At 44.7% G+C, this 17,816-nt stretch overlaps 1 protein-coding gene across 6 annotated transcripts in view; it reads left to right on the plus strand.

The window, feature by feature from the left end:
• Positions 1-17,816, plus strand: part of CNKSR2 (connector enhancer of kinase suppressor of Ras 2) — a 267,343-nt gene that overhangs the window by 171,456 nt on the left and 78,071 nt on the right. For all 6 annotated transcript variants that reach the window (XM_060234061.1, XM_060234063.1, XM_060234059.1 and 3 more), the window contains 2 exons: positions 1,493-1,665; positions 15,657-15,730. In XM_060234061.1, coding sequence (XP_060090044.1) covers positions 1,493-1,665; positions 15,657-15,730 — 247 coding nt within the window. The remainder of the gene's footprint in view (positions 1-1,492; positions 1,666-15,656; positions 15,731-17,816) is intronic.

Raw genomic sequence — 17,816 nt, forward strand, 5'->3', positions numbered from 1 at the left:
TAATTTATTTCTCAATGATTTGGCTCCCTTACTAACAGAAGTAGATTGTCATCCCCCAAAACTGGGCTCCCTGCGTGTACCCATTTTGCTATACGCGGATGACACAGTACTCCTTTCTTGTATGAGGGTTGGGTTCAGACAACTATTGAACAGATGCCTTAGCTTTTTTCAAGAAAACAAACTTCATCTGAACTATGAAAAATCTAAGGTACTGTTTTTTGCTAAATCTTGTAAAACCCACAAATGGCTAGTTGATGGGAAAGAAATAGAACAGGTTAGGTATTTTAAATACCTAGGTCTCCACTTTAGCTACATCATGGCTTGGTCATGTCACCGTAAATCTATAATTAGCTTAGCAGCCATTAGTGCATCAGCCATATCTTGGTTTTTCTTCAATAGAGGCAACCAGTTTGTCCCAGCAGCTTTAAAAATCTGTAAGGCCAAAGTAATCCCACAGTTACTGTATGGTATCCCAACATGGATTAGTGCCTTTGAGTCCGTTATTGAAAGAGTTCAGTCCAAATTTGTTAGGAAAATCATGGGTCTACCACGCTGTGTCCCATATGCCACTCTTTGTCTAGAATCAGGCCTCAATATGTTCGAAACAAGAGCATGACTTATATCTATCAAATATTGACTACGTGTGTACTATTCCGCTGACTGTGGGAGCTATCTGTACTAAATGCTGTCTGAATCCTCCTCATCCAAATGGATTGCTTGCATAGAGAAGAAAATATCCACCTTAGTTAATCTGTGGATTCTCTCTACAGGCTCCCTTTTACAAATGCATATTATCTAATGAAACATAGAATCTTAGATATAGAATTTCAAAAACTAATTAGTGCTGCAAATACAACTTGCTTCCTTTTGTATTTTGGAAGTCCCCAATTATTGGTCATCTGCCTTCTTATCTATCAACTCTCCATGTTCCACAATTGCACAGAGCATTTACTCTTGCCAGATGTAATACTATCCCATCAGCAGTTACATATGGTAGATATAAAAAAATCCCGCTCTCATTAAGACTTTGTACATGAAACATAAAACAAGCTGATCCGTTGTCCCATATTCTTCTTTACTGCTCCCAATTTGATACTATACACCTTAGGTTACTAGACCCAATTCTGCTCAATATGACAAGTTGCTCTGATGCTGCAAAAGTGTGCCATCTTCTGAATGATTTGTCATCTGAAATAACTGAAAAGGTTGCTTTGTTTGTGAGTATGATAATCAAGGACTGATTGTCTAATGTATAGCTGTATATGACTGGTTTATTTTGTTATTTCTGTATCTCTTTTTTGCCTTATTCATCATCTGATATATGCCAATAAAGGCTTGTGTTTGTTTGTTTGTAGTAAACTATGCCTCAGTCTCTACTGCTCATTAAGAGGGGCAGCACAGAGTTCCACCCTCGTTAAAGTATAGGCTAGATGGTGGAATCCAGGTTGGAGAAGAAAGATTATGTGATTAATATGGATTTCCTTGTTCTCAGCCACTGCACAAAGTAAGAGTAAAAGGCGAATTTCTTGTAAAGATCTTGGTCGTGGAGATTGTGAAGGCTGGCTTTGGAAAAAAAAGGATGCCAAGAGTTATTTCTCACAAAAATGGAAAAAATACTGGTTTGTTCTGAAGGATACTTCTCTGTACTGGTATATCAATGAGGAGGTAAGAAATTGATATATTTTTTGCTCTTCTTGCAGAGAGCATAAAAGCATCTAATCCATAATCCCATTTACACAGTGGCCTACAAGCAGAGTAAGGAGGTCAAAGAACCCCACTTTTTCTGCCCCCCCTAACTGATATTCAGTGGGTTAGTGTCTCTAAACATGGCTTCATTTAGTCGTCATGGCTGGCTGCCATTTATGTATTTATATACTTCATTTTTACCGTTTTTGTTTCCAGTGAATATCGAAATTGGTTTACAACCATTTGTAACATTGTGTGGTAATTTATGCTGAGAAATTGAGAGAGACTGGTCCAAACTCACTTAGCAAGCTTCCATGGCAGATTGGGGATCTGAACCTGAATCTCCCAGATTCCAGTCCAACACCTTAACCGCTGCACCACAATAGCTAATGGACCTTATCTTTAGAAAGTGAACTAAACTAGTAGCCATGACCACATTCTCTGGAGGTTAATTTCATGATTTAATGTGTGTGTGACTGAAGCAGTATTTCCTTTTTTCACACTTAATTGATCCAAGAGGAAAGGCAGACCTCAAATATTTTAATAAATAAATAGGTGTTTTAAAATTATGGAGAGTTTTAAAATTATGGAGAAAAATTTCTCTCTATCCACTTTCCCCATATGGTGGACTCTTGCCATTTACTGAGGATCCATTCCCAGGATCACTGTGAATGGAGAAATCTATGAATACTAGGAATTAGGGATCTCTTCCCAGTAGCAAAATTTAATATAAGGATTACAATGATGTTGTGTTAGGAGTAAAAACAGATTGGAGATTGCATTATACGATCAGATCATATATGTGAAATCATGAACTGACAAATGGTGAGGGTCTGCTGTACATAAGCTTTATTATGTCTCCATTAGTTATCTCTTCTGTCAGAGCCAGTTTGGTTAAGAGTGAGGGACTCTAATCTGGAGAACCGGGTTTGATTTCTCATTCATCCACATGCAGTTACTGGGTGGCCTTAGGTCAGTCACAGTTCTCTCAGAGCTGTTCTTTCAAGAGCTCTCTCAGCCCCACCTACCTCACAGAGTGTCTTTTGTGGGGAGAGGAAGGAAAGGAGATTGTAAGCTGCTCTGAGATTCTGTATGAAGGCAGGGTGTAAATCTCCTCCTCCTCTTCCATGATTTCAGTTGCCCCTTTCTACACTCCTTCCTCCCAGTGCTACAGTATCATTTTGGAACAAATAAAAACAGTTCCAGTCCAAATACTGATCCCTTTAGAACAGGGGTGCCAAACATATAGCCCTCCGGCTGGATTCAGCCCATGCAGGGCTCAGATTTGGCCATTTTCCTGCTTCCTTTTCCAGGGCTGCTACTGCAGCTGTACCATAGGCACCCCACTTAATTGTGGGGTGCCACAGGCGGCAGTGCTCTCCCTGATGTTGTTTAACATCTACATGCGCCACCTTGCCCAGATTGCCCGGAGGTATGGGCTGGGCTGTCACCAATATGGTGATGACACCTGGCTCTATCTACTGATGGATGGCCAGCCTGGCTGCATCCCAGAAAATCTGGACCTGGCGTTACAAGCCGTTGCAGGATGGCTCAGGCTGAATAAGTTGAAGTTGAACCCAGTGAAGACAGAGTTCCTTTGCCTGAGCTTTAGCAGCCTGGGAAGGGAAATCCCCCTACCAGCTTTTGACAGTGCACCATTGGAAACGACGCACAAGGTCAAGAGCTTGGGGGTGCTACTGGAGCCTTCCTTGTCAATGGAAGCCCAGATAGCAGCAACTGCTAAATCCGCCTTTTTTCATCTTAAGCAGGCAAGGCTGTTGGCCCCCTTCCTGGAGCACAACAACCTGACAACAGTGATACATGCAACAGTCACTTCGAGGTTAGACTACTGTAATGCCCTCTACATGGGGCTACCATTGTGCTGAACCCAGAAACTGCAGCTCGTACAGAATGCGGCAGCCAGATGTTATTAGGGCTTCCTAAGTGAGAGCACATACAGCTGAGGCTGCGGGAACTGCACTGGCTGCCAACTGTGTACCGGATTCGTTACAAGGTGCTGGTTATTACCTTTAAAGCCGTATGTGGCTGAGGACCTGCCTACTATAGGGACCGTCTCTCCCGATATGTTCCCCAGAGGATACTGAGATCTGGTTCACAAAATCTGTTGACAATCCCTGGGCCAAAGGAGGCCAAACTGAAAGCTACAAGAGAAAGGGCCTTTTTGATCCCCACTGGTGGAACCAATTACCTGAAGAGGTGCGGGACCTGCGGGACCTTGCCCAGTTCCGCAGGGCCTGCAAGACTACCCCTCTTTCAACTGACTTTTTCTTAATGTGGAACCTATTGTACCGTCATCACGTAAAAAGTGTAAGATGAGTAACCTTGAGACTGTGGACCAAACTAATTTGCTGGAACTGCATTTGATGGTTTTAATTAGATGGTTTTAATGTAATAGTATATATAAGTTAATTGAAAAATGTAATATGTTGTGTAAACAATGTGCTTTTACTATTGTAATGTTTGTATTTTATATTGTGCTATGTGAGCCGCCCTGACCCTTCTTCGGCGGGGAGGGTGGGATACAAATTTATTATTATTATTATTATAGCTTGCTTTTCCCTCAGCTCCCTCAGTGGCTCTTCACTTATTGTTTCCAGTCTATTGCCTCTCCCCCACCCAAGCTCCCTCAGTGGCTATTTCCTCCTTTGTGCATGAGAGATACAAAAACAAGCCCTCCCTTCACACACACACAGCTTCTTCTTTCTCCAGGGCTGCTCCTTCTGTTTTCAGAAGGAAGGGAGTGGGGGGGGGGGGGGGGAGAGAGAGAAAACAAAGTTGGAATCCCATGGCAGCTTTTAAGATCAACAATGTTTTATTCCAGTGTTGTTTTTTTTGCAAACACACTTCTTTGGAAGGAGGGACAGTTCTTTCCTACTCGTATTTTAAATTAGTTCCTCCAAGGTATGCTGAATATGGGCCATTTCAATCTGTACCATCTCTTTAGCAGAAAAGCAGCTTCTATATATCGAAATATTAAGTTATTCACCACTCAGCACTATCCTACTGGGTGATAGTATTAACAGCTCTTGTAATAATTCAGGACCACACTTTTAAGGAATTTTCCAGTTCTCTTTCATGAGCATGAAATGCTTCATGTATTAGCATGCATTTCCCATTGTAGTCATCAACTGTTTCTCATATGAAAGTTTGTAAATCCCTATACACAATTGATTCAGTATCTATATTGTATTGCCTCAACATCTAGCACTGATTGGCTGAATGTTGTGGTGCATTGGAATGTTCACTTGCTGCAGGAATACTGGAATGTTGTTTTATGGCAATTTAAACCTCAACCCAAGGACATTATGGTCATGAAGAAGAAATCTAAAGAAACTGGCAAGCCAAAGGGGGAAAAGCTCGGAAGGAAGGAAACTGCAAGGACAATGATCTGAAAAATAGGAACCTGAAGGAAGCATAGGTGGTGGGGGGGGAAAGGCTTGGGAGAAAGTACAGAAGAATCAGTGAGGTGTTACAAGATGGAGCTATGGGCTATGGGGAAGAGGAGAGAAGAGTATTAGGAAGCTGGTAAAGAGACAAGGTAGCTAAATGTCTGAAAGCCTTGGTTTCTGTATGGCAGTGGTGCTTTCAGAAGCATATAGTGTCATTATCCTCTATCCATTCTGTTTTTGTGTTTTCTCCAGTGTTACCAGTTTTGGGTTGATAGATTCCTGAAGATATGAGTGTGGGGTTTGGGGAGGGAAGGGATCTTAGTGGGATATAATGCCATATAGTCCATAGAGAACCAGTTCGGTGTAATGGTTAAGTGTGCAGACTCTTATCTGGTAGTACTGGGTTTGATTTCACATGCAACTGCTGGAGTGACCTTGGGTAAGTCATCTCTCTCAGAGCTGTTCTGCTTAAAAGCAGTTCTTGGAGAGCTTTTTCAGCCCTACCTATCTCACACGGTGTCTGTTGTGGAGAGGGGAAGGAAAAGGAGTTTGTAAGCTGCTCTGAGACTCCTTCAAGTAGTGGAGGATGGAATATAAATCCAATCTCCTCTCCTCCAAAGCTGCTGTTTTCTCCAGGAAAACTGACATCTGTATCTGAAAATCATTTGTAATTCTGGGAGATCTCCAGGCCCCACCTGGAAGCTGGCAACCCTAATTTTCCCCAATGTTCTTTCCTATATCTGGTTTTGTACGGTCGTTTTGGAAAAATTGCACTCAAAGCTTGTTTGGACATTGGAGGGCAAGGTGTGCATTTTTCTAGATTCCACTCACATGAGCACCATTTTCCTTGCCTTGGCAATCCAATCCAATACAAATACCTTTATTGGCATAGAAGTAAAAAGTACAGCATGGCAAAGTACAGCATGGCAAAGTTGCACAGAGTTTCAGTTATAAAAGGAGGGCGGGGAGTGCAGGCGGAGGCCGGGGAGGGCGTCGGAGAGGCCGGCGCTGGTCGCTGGAGGCCCTTCAGCGACCAGTGCCGACCTCTCCGACGCCTCCCCGGCCTCTCCGCCGCCGCCAGCCTCTTCGTCGCCGTCGCTGGCCTCTCCGCCGCCCTGGAAGCAGGTAAGCAGGGCAGGCAGGGAGGGAGGGGGCCGAAAGCGGGGGGGGCGGCTGGCGGGGGGGGCGGCCTTTCTTCTTTCCTTCCCTCCCTCCTTCCTTCCTTTCTTCCTTCCCTCCCTCCCTCCCTCCTTCCTTCCTTCCTTCCTTCCTTCCCTCCCTCCCTCCTTCCTTCCTTCCTTCCCTCCCTCCCTCCCTCCTTCCTTCCTTCCTCCCTCCCTCCCTCCCTCCTTCCTTTCTTCCTTTCCTCCTTCCCTCCTCCCTTCCTTTCTTCCTTCCTTCCTTCCCTCCCTCCTTCCTCCCTCCCTCCTTCCTTTCTTCCTTCCTTCCCTCCCTCCCTCCTCCCTTCCTTCCCTCCCTCCCTCCTTCCTTCCTTCCTTTCTTCCTTCCCTCCTTCCCTCCCTCCTTCCTCCCTCCCTCCTTCCTTCCTTTCTTCCTTCCTTCCCTCCTTCCCTCCCTCCCTCCTCCCTTCCTTTCTTCCTTCCCTCCCTCCATCCTCCCTTTCTTCCTTCCCTCCCTCCCTCCCTCCCTTCTTCCTTCCCTCCCTCCCTCCCTCCCTTCCTTCCCTCCCTCCCTCCTCCCTTCCTTCCCTCCCTCCTTCCTCCCTCCTTCCTTCCTCCCTTCCTTCCTTCCTTCCTTCCTTCCTTCCTTCCTTCCTTCCTTCCCTCCCTCCCTCCTCCCTTCCTTCCTTCCCTCCCTCCTTCCTTCCTCCCTCCCTCCTCCCTCCCTCCCTCCCTCCCTCTGGCCACCCCTGGAGTAGACAATACTGACTTTGGTGGACCCAAGCACTGATTCAGTGTAAGGGAGCTTTGTGTTTGTGACTGGACTAGACAATACTGACTTTGGTGGACCCAAGCACTGATTCAGTGTGAGGGAGCTTTGTGTTTGTGTCTTCTGGTGCAATTTTGTTCTCAGATCCTGTATTTACTTCATCAGTATATGGGATAAGGCACTTTCTCAACTGTGCTGCATAATGCAGGCAGGTGGCGCGGGGTAAATGATGTCACAGGAAGTGACGTCACTTCCTATTTCCGGCGGTGGCATGACATCACCGGAAGTGACGTCACCTCCTGTTTCCGGCAGCGCGCGCGCACCCCCACCTTCCCCCCCCCAAAGGTGTCCCTGGCTGGCCTTCAGACATTATGGCCACCCTACTGGTAAGGCTGAGAGAGAGCAGCAACAGCTGAGGCCAAGGGCCAGCACAGCACAATCTCTCTCACACACCAACACAGCAGCAATGGAGGAGTCCAGCCAGGCAGACTCCTTAAAAAGGTTCTCTGGCCCTACAGAGAGCAGTTTCAAAAAATAGCACTGCTCTGTGATTGGCCAGACAACAGTGCTTACTTGGAAACCCAAGTAAGCAAAAGATCAAAAGAACAACAATGTTGCTGATGGCTGGGAGATCAGCTATACAACAGCCCTGCAAAGCATGCATTTGCAATGCATTTTGCAAATGCATGATTTGGATTGGCTGCTGGGGCTCCTCTTCCCCCTCCCCCCCTCCCTGATCCCAGTGAGGCTATGGGAGAGGCGGGAAAAGGCTACCAAAGGCGGGAAAAGAGGCAAGCAGCTCCCCAGAGGCTGCAGAAGTCCCTTTCCCGCCTTTTCCATGGATTTCCATATACTTCCGAATATCTATACGAAAGTATACGGGGAGCCATACTCGGCTCCCGCATAATGAGTCCCAATTGGATTCGGCTGTATGCGATTCCGTATACAGCCGAATCAGGGGTGATTCGGCGGTTGATTCGGTTCGGCTGAATCGAATGCGCACCCCTATCTGTTAGCCATTCATCTCTGGTTCCTGTTGATATGCCTGCCCCTCCAAGAGTTAGATGGTCAGAGAAAGTTTGAGAGAACACTAACCAGTTGCTTCAAACAAGTAAATTAACAGAACTAAACCAACTGGTTGAAACTGAAAACCCTTCTGAGGCCTTCCAAATTTATAGCAATATAACCTCTGCCATAATCAACTTTTCTAAACAACAATTGTCTGCTAAACCCAGTTCCCTGTTTGGAAGTCAGACCCATGGTATGATAAGGAATGCCAAAAACTGAAACACCAAATGCGTGCAGTATATCACACTTATCGTAACAGCCTTGCTGCCAGTATCCCTTTGAGCTACTTTGAAATGAAAAATAAGCTCAGAGATATAGTGGCCCATAAGAAAAGACAATTATGCATTAAGAACTGGGATTTACTTATTAGTGCCTCTGCTGCCTCTAACAGTAAGCTTTTCTGGTCATTAGTTACTGGTGCTTCTGACATGAAGAGCCATTGCATCCCATCCCTGCTGAGGTCTGGATAGACCACTTCCAGCACTTATTTTTTGACCCTCTGTTCATTGTATCATATCAGCAAGAACAAATCCCTCCCAATCTACATGAATGACCCCCTTTTAGTCCTAATGAGACCAATCATCTAATCAATCATTTGAAGGCAGGGAAGGCTCCAGGCCCAGACGGTCTCTCACCAGAGCTATTTACAAACAATCTTGACCGGTGGGCTTCTCCTCTGTTGACTCTCTTCACAGTCATCGATAAAACAGGGACCATGCCTGAATCATGGACAAATTACATAATGGTTCCAATTTACAAGAAGGGTGACCCGCAAGCACCAGAGAACTACCACCCAATTAGTCTGCTTGACATAGCAGGCAAATTATACACGAGACACCTCTTGGGAAAACTTACTTCATGGATGCAAGAGCAAAATCTCCCAAGTAGATAACAGATTGGATTTTGCTCTGGCAAGTTTACACTGGACCACTGCATAACACTTAACCATCTGAAAGAGAAATACAGTGGTACAGGGGAGAGAAGGCTGTTTGTAGCCTTCCTTGATTTAAAAGGGACGTTTGACTCTATTCCCAGGGACCTTCTCTGGAATAAACTGGAAATCATGGGTCTGGATAAACGCCTACTTTTTCTTATCTGTAAAATGTATTCCCTTAATAGCTGTCAAGTGCGGTATAACGGCCTTGGTGCGTTAACCCCAAAGATAACTTCTAATTGGGGAGTCAAACAGGGCTGTATTCTAGCCCCTTCTCTGTTCAATTTATTCCTGAATGATCTGGCCCCCTCCCTAAATTATATTGATGGTCACTCCCCTAAACTTGGGCCATATGTTATCCCTTTATTGCTTTATGCAGACAATGCAGTTGTACTGTCACGCTCGCAGAAGGGCCTCAAGCGCATGCTACTCGCCTTAATTCCTACTGCGAGACAAATTTCCTATCTATAAACTATGCACAATCCAAAATTATAGTATTCTCAAAGTCCTGGAAACCACAAAGCTGGTACCTCAAGGGAAATACTATTGAATAGGTGAAATCTTTTAAATACTTGGGGTTTTTTTCCAGAACAATCATAACTGGACAGTTCAATGTAAGCAAGCAGTCATTTCAGCAAGGTGTAGTTCGTCTGCGGTAGTTAGCTTCTTTTACAAGAAGGGTAACCAATTTGTCCCAACCGCCATTCATGTTTTTAATGCCAAAACAGTATCTGTTATTATATGAGATCTCCATTTGGATTTGCGCCTTCAATCTCAAACTTGAGCAAATTCAGGCAGCGTTCCTTGCCTTGGCCAGTGCAGCTACCATTCTACCCAAACTCATACACCATAGGACTTTTTAAAAGCTTGGAATTGCTAAATCACTATAATATTATAACAGTCTTTTGAAACAATGTAGTAAGTAGTAAGTGTTAAATTTTTTAAAAAGTAAGACTCAGGTCCTTTTTGTTATAAGGGAAAATGAGGAGGCTTCATTCACAGCAGCAATGAGAGATGCACTGATAATTGTTTATTTATAGAAGTAGTTATGTCTAGTTGAAGGCAAGCAACTGGATCAGTATAACAAAATTTAAGTCCTCTTTCCATGTGGTCTGGTAACTGAGGGTTGGGGGCAATCCAAGGTTATCAGGATCTTGTACCATGTCTTTCAGAAAAGTAGCATTTAAAGATAAAATCTGTTCAAATGCAGTGGGTGGTCTCTGGAGCATGCACCCTTCTGTGTAAGAGATTCAATCATATTTTTTTAGCTGCAGATAACAGAACCATGAGGACATCATATCCAAGAGGGTATCAAAATAAGATTTTTCTCTGATTCTGCCATTGTGAATGAGATCTACTAGCCGAGATAGACCAGCCTTTGACCAAATATCAAAAGTTCCTGGGACATTACCAGCAGAAAACCAAGAATGATTGTTAAATGAAGCGAATGGAGAGATTCCCGGAGCAAGTGTCACTTTATTACGATCCCAAGTTTGTAACATCACTCTTATAAAAATATTTTTCTGCACGGAGTTAGGTCTTCATGAATTAGGGAGCCAAAAATTTCTTTCAGACTTAAGAAGTAAACGATTCCTCTATTGCCATCCAGTCTACCGGATAGTTTGAATGAAGGATCTGTATGATGTTAGCAATTATAGATACCTGGTGGTATGTTTTCAAACAATGTAAATCCATCCCACCCAAGATTGAAGGTCCAAATAAAATATGACTATTCAAGTGGGATTTCTTGCAGGCCCACACAAAGGATGAGAGAGACATTTGCCATTTGTTAAAGGCAGCCACTGGAATAAAAAATTAGTAGAGCACGAAACAGGACCGAAAATTTAAGAAATTTTTTTCATCAAATGAATGCGATCCGCTATCAATAGTTGAAGAGAATTCCAATCTTTAAACCGCACAATTATACTAGAATTCATCCCATCAAAGTTATGTTTGGTTAGCTAAACTGAATATGAACTCCCATATACTGGGTTGCCACTTTCTGGAAAGTCAGGGAAAATGTGATTAAAATATATTCAAGCAGTGGATTTTTGACCTGCAGCTTCAAGAGCATGATCTTGTGGTAACTGGAATAGAGAAGTAGCAGAATACAAGTAAAAGTTAATGATGCCCTTTCCCAGCTCCACCTTTTTCTCAGCTCCACCCCAGCAACCAGCCTAATGTGTTTGTTGAGCTCTGTCCCTACATGATTTCCAAGGTCTGCCTGTAGCATTTGCAAAGCAAGGCTGGTTTAACCGTTTATCAATAGACAAACTTTAAACATCTGCTTTCATCCCTACCTGCTAGTACTGCATTTAACTTAGATATAAAGATAAGCATGTTTTTGGGTCATGTTTGTGTATGGAATGGATGTTTTGTCTCCTGCGAAACCCAGCACAGAGTTGCAAATGAGTTTTGCCCCTGTTGGATTTCACAGACAACTAACACTTTCTACGCCGCACCATGCAAAGTAAATTTTGCAAATGTGATTGCTTGTTCTTGCTGGAGTTTACAGAGTACCAGCTCTCTCACCCTCTTTCCTGACTTCTCCCATGTATAAAGGTTGCAAATGAAGGTTGTCTGCTTCTCTAGGTTGCAGAAACCTCACCTGCTTTCTTGCTGCTGATCTGCTCATTACGCTTTCTGGAAGCAGAAAGTGAAAGTGAAACTTTCCCAGCTTTGGAAAGTTCTTACTTGTAAGCATTCAGAGTTTACTTGAATTGAAGTTTGTATCTTGGTCTAATTATTGGTGCAATTGAAAAACAAGATGTTGCTGCAATTAATGTTGAAAGAAGCTGATATTAAATATTTTGACAAATATTTTTGCAGTTGAGACTTGTGTAGTTGTAGAGTGGAACATTTCATTAAGCCTTCCATAAATGCAGTATGGCCTATTCATTTTTTAACATGGTTATATTTGAATGGTATATTTGAATAACAACAGTGCCGACAGGCAACCAAAAGGTTAGGGAATTGGACATTGGCTGTGAGGTTTTTGCAACTTATTTCACAGATAAAGTCCTGACTCTCCGCCAAGATCTCCCAGCCACAGTTGATTCAGGACGAGAACTGGAAGTCCGTTGTCCGTCTTCTGGCCCTTTTTAGGACCACTTCAGTCAAATTTCTCTGGAATATGTGGGTAGGATCTTGGCTGCAGTGAAACCTACCACCTGTCCTCTGGACCCGTGCCCATTTTGGCTTGTTAAAGCAGTTGTGCTGATGTCTAGAGCCCTCTGGTTGACATTGTTAAACTGTCTCTGTCATCGGGGACATTCCCAGCTAGGCTCAAAGAGTCTGCTTTTAAAGAAGCCATCTTTAGATCCTAAGGTCCTGGCCAATTACACCATTTCGAACCTTCCATTTCTGGGCAAGGTAATTGAGAAAGCTGTGGTGGAGCAGTTTCAAACCTTCCTGGAGGATACTTCTATCCTTGTCCCTTTCCAGTCCGGTTTTCTCCCTGGTCATGGGACAGAAATTGCTTTGGTTGCCCTCACAGATTACCTCAGAAGGCATCTGGATAAAGGCGGGTCAGCGCTGCTGTTATCGTTAGATCTTTCAGCAGTGTTTGACATGGTTGATTATGATCTGACCCACTGCCTTGCCGATATTGGAGTTCAGGGGGTTGCCTTACAGTGGTTTTCCTCCTTTTTCCATGGTCGAGGACAAAGGGTGGCTCTTGGTGAGCAGACCTCAATGCGTCAACTACTTGAATGTGGTGTACCGTAGTGAGCTATTCTCTTGCCAGTGATGTTAAGCATCTATATGCGCCCCTTGCCCAGATCGCTTAAGGTTTTGGGCTGGGTTGTCACCAACATACGGATGACACCCAGCTCTATCTGTTGCTGGATGGCCAATCAGATTCTGCCCCCAATCATCTGACTAGGGCTCTAGAAGCTGTGACTGGATGGTTGCAACAAAGCTGGCTGAAGCTTAATCCAGCTAAAACGGAGGTCCTGTACCTGCAGTGCCAGATTAAACCCTGTGGAAGCCCCTAGACAGTCAAAATCTTGGAGGCCCCCTTGCAAATTATCTCAGAGTTGGAGTGCTCGCCCCACCGCCTGTGGCCCCTGCTGCAGCCTGCAGGCACTTTTCCAAAAGCCCCTTTGACAAAACTGTGGGGCAGAGTCAGAGAGAGACAAACTTGGTGACAATTGCGGCAGCAGCCGCACAGGCAAGTTGGGCAAAAAGCAGTTCAGTTGCTGGCTGTGCATGGAGGCTGGGAGGGAGACAGGCAGGGGGGAAACGGGAAAAGCCAGCCCAAAGCCCCTAAAGACTTGGGGGCCCATAGGCCAGTGCCTGCTTGGCCTATTAATCCGGCCATGTGTACCTGAACCAAGGGGGATTGGAGTCGGGCCTCCAACTCCCAACCCTGGAAGGTGCATCTCTTGTACTGGCTCAAAAGGTGAAGAGTCAGGGACTGATACTAGATGCCTCAATCACTATGGAGGCCCAGATTACAGCAGTTGATCGATTTGCCTTCTATCATCTTTGGCAGGTCAGACAGCTGACACCCTACCTATCCCCCCAGGATTTAGCTACAGTGATCCATGTAATGGTCACTTCCAGGCTGAACTACTGTAACTCACTCTACACAGGCTTGCCCTTGGGGCTGATCCGGAAACTCCAGCTGGTGCAAAATGCAGCAGCACCGCTGTTAACTGCACTGCCTTTATGGGCAAACATTTGGCCGGTGCTGCGCCAATTGCACTGGCTACCAATTGAGTACCGAATCCGCTTCAAGGTTTTGGTACTGACGTTTAAAGTCTTACACGGCCTGGGACTGACATACTTGAGGGACCGCCTTTCCCCATATATGCCTTGGAGGGCATTGCAGTCTGCTATACAACATCTCCTGACCACCCCTGGCCCAAAGAACGTCCATCTTACATCAACCAGGGCTAGGGCTTTCTCGGCTCTGGCCCCTGCCTGATGGAATCAGCTTCCTATGGAAATCTGAGCCCTACCTAAGTCACTACCATTTCATAGGGCCTGTAAGACGGAGCTATTCTGCCAGGCTTTAGGTTGAGGCAGCAGGCATCCTATTCCAGCAACTATTCCATCAGTTAGCCTCCCTTGTTGTGATATCATGCTTTACAGCCTTGTTGTGGTGCTGAATCTTATTATTAACACCATCACTTCTTCTTGGGCCAAAAACTGCTGTATTTTGTGAAATGTGCCCTTTCTGCCTGTGAAGCACTTTATCTTGTTTTATTGTTCTGTTGTTCAGGTTTTTATTTTATTGTAGGTTGTTATTGTTCAATTTATGTTGTGATTCGCCTTGAGCCCGTTATGGGAAAGGGCGGGATATAAGCTTACTAAATAAATTGTGGTCAGAGAAACTGACTAATGTTGATCAGGGAAAGTCAGGGAAATGAAAAATAAAACTTTAGTGGCAACCCTGATATAACACCAAGTAGATGTGCACCAACGGAATGGAAAGAGACTTTTGATCTGATCCTTTAGCCCAGAAGACATTGTGATTGGGTAGATTTCAGATTTTGAGAATATGAAGTCCCGAAATTCTGCAAAATGCATTTAGAATCCTGTGAATTTCTGGTAAAAACCAACAAGGATCAGAAATATATAGTGTAAGATCATCAGCATATAGGCTGATTTTGTGTTCTCTACCACCCATTTTAATGCTATAGAATAAAATGTTTCTTTGAAGTTACCCAGCTAAAGCTTCCATGGTCAAAGCAAAAATTAAAGGTGATAAAGGATAGCCTTGTCTTGTACCTCTCTTTGGGTGGAATATGAAAGAGTTAAAGCCATTTACCCTTACTTTGGAATTTAGATTGGTATTAATGGACTGTAGAACTCTAAGAAAAATTGGACCAAATCCCATTTTCTGAAATAAGCATAACATATATGGTACTTCCACCAAGTCAAAAGCTTTTTCAGAATCAAGACCCTGCCCTGATAGTATTGCTCTGTTTGATTATATTGATAGTGCAGCAAATGTTGTCTGTCAATTGTCTGCCTGGTCAGGGGAAATATACTCAGAGACTATTTTAGTCTGTTTGGTAATACAGACATTGGAGGGCAAGGTGTGCATTTAAAGTCCTGTAAATGTCCTGGTTTCTCTTAAGCTAAGGGGGTTGCAGTCTTACTCAGACGTGAGATTAATTTTATTTTTGAAGGCTCCAAAGCCGATTCTCAGGGTCGCTTTCTTTTCCTTAAAGGGAGTATTGAAGGTAAAAAATTTACACTCACATCTATTTATGCGCCAGATCAGAATCAGATTGTTTTTCTGGATGAAGTGTTCAAGTCACTTCAATCATTTCAAGGAGGTGAACTAATTATTGGTGGTGACCAACTTCATTGCTAATGGGAAAATAGAACTTTTAGCAATCACAGATTAGCTAACTCAGCTCCCACAAGAACTAAATTATCTAAATTATTCACCAAATACCATCTTCATGATGTCTGGAGAGAGCTTCATCCTTCAGATAGAGATTACACTTATTTTTCGAGCAGACATAACACCTTCACAAGGATACACTATATTTTAGTTTCAGACAATACTTTGCACTTAGTAATCTCAGCCAACATTGGTCCTCGTCTTGTTAATGTTTTGATAAGATAATAAATACACAAGTCTTATCTAGTGGCTCTGTGATTTAGTTGACGGCTTCATTAATTTTTCTTTCATCTTTTCATCTCTATAGGATGAAAAAGCAGAAGGATTCATCAGCCTACCAGAATTTAAAATTGATAGAGCTAGCGAATGTCGCAAGAAATAGTAAGTATATTAGAAGTAACATTTAAGAACAGAGAAATTATAAATGCTGAAACATTTTCTCTGTTTTGAGAAAAAGTCTTATTTTACTTATTCCTTATTCCTTTATGAATTCCCTTATTACTGTTAAATAAAATGATGTATTCTGGTACTTAGTGGTGGGCTGAAAGATTTTTTTTGTTGAAAGTCTTGACTTGATTTTGAGGATTCGATACTTTTTAATTTTTTCTTTTAATGGATTGCATTACTAGAATATTTTTCAATTATTAAACTGTAATACATTACATTTTTTGCAAACCTTTATCTCCAGTTAGGAGAAAGGTGTTTTCTATTGCATATCCAGACAAACTTCTCACAGGATGTGTTGCAGTCAGTAACCTGAGCTCAATGCCTGATTTAATGCCTGAAGTCTTTGTACAAGGGCCCACATCATCATCAGCTGCAGGGCTGCAGACCCCTGCCACCATCCCCTGGGAAGACGCGAATTCCAGCAGCATGCCCCCCTCCCCTGGGTGCCTCAAAAATAGCTCGCCCCCATGGTGCGAAAATGACCGCACCTGTAGCCCTCGAAGATTGGCTGGGGATGAGGAAGGAGGGAGCAGGGAGGGGGATATAGGAGGGATGCTGATAACCTGCTGGGGAGGAACAACCCACGGATTACTCTGAGATGAAGGTGCTGAGAAGGAAATGAGGGTAAGATGCGGGAGGAGGGAGGAGAACCCAGGTGAAGTTAACCCGCTCCCCCAAACTCCAGTCTGAGGCAGAGTTTAGGCAAAACTCAACACCCCCCCCCCCAGACCTGGATCCACCCAACATGCCCCCAGCCAACACACCCACCACAGCTCCGGACAAATAGGTGGCCCATACAGGGACAAGGCGAATCCATCCCCATCTACCCACCCCGAGTGGTTGGGTCGCCGATCGAGCTCTGGTAGCCCCAGTGTAGTTCCAGCCACGACAGACTATAGCTGCCCCAACGATGTCAGACCTGGTGGTGCAGCTGCCCGCCTTCAACATAGCTTATTTTACCCAATGGATGACAGAACGGAAGTTAACCCGCTCCCCCAAACTCCAGTCTGAGGCAGAGTTTAAGCAAAACTCAACCCCCCAAGACCTGGATCCACCCAACGCACCCCTGGCCAACACACCCACCACAGCTCCGGACAAATTGGTGGCCCATACAGGGACAAGGTGAATCCGTCCCCATCTACACACTCCGAGTGGTTGGGTCGCCCATCAAGCTCTGGTAGCCCCAGTGTGGTTCCAGCCCTGACAGACCATAGCTGCCCCAACGATGTCAGACCTCGCGGTGGGGCTGCCCACCTTCAACATAGCTTATTTTACCCAATGGATGATGGAACAGCAGGACATGATGATGCGGGACTGAATGAGGCAGCAGCAGGAGACTCGGTCTTCTCGTCTGCGACATGGCCAAAGCCTGGGCCGACGCCCACCCAAAGCCAGACCCCTTCCTCACGGTGCGCCCTCCAGCCCCGCTCTTGGCCAAGTTGGTGCCTGAGGATGATATAGAAGTGTAACTTGAAACCTTTGAGTGCACGGCCAAGATGGCACAGTGGCCAAAGGAACTGTGGACATGCATACTAGGTCCATACCTGACTGGGGCTGCTCAGGCGGCCATCCAGGCAATGGCATGGGCCCATTTAAGGGTCTATGATTTTGTAAAAGCAGCTATCCTGGACCGGTTTGAGATAACCGATGAAACGTTCCGCCAGAAGTTCCAGGCTCGGTGGTGGAAGGCGGAAGATCAGCCCAGGCTTTTTGCTGGCGAACTAAGCAAGCTGGCCACATGCTGGCTTGACCGCAAAGAACCAGTGGTCACTGAGGTGGTGGAAAAGCTGGTCACTGAGCAGGAGTACGTGCAGCAGTTGCAAGATCGCTTGTGGCGGACTCACAAGGAAGCTTGACAAAACTTAGTGCATGTTTAGCATATTCAAAGCTGCCACTACAACCAGTGCACACACATGAGAGAGAGTTTCAAGTGGAAGACCAAGTCCTGGTGCACAAGCAGGCCATGCCAGGATGGGGACGAGACGCCTGGGAGGGCCCCTTCAGCATAGTTAGGGTGTGC

This window comes from Heteronotia binoei, chromosome 3 (genome assembly GCF_032191835.1).
Source record: "Heteronotia binoei isolate CCM8104 ecotype False Entrance Well chromosome 3, APGP_CSIRO_Hbin_v1, whole genome shotgun sequence".
In the NCBI taxonomy this organism is placed as follows: domain Eukaryota; kingdom Metazoa; phylum Chordata; class Lepidosauria; order Squamata; family Gekkonidae; genus Heteronotia; species Heteronotia binoei.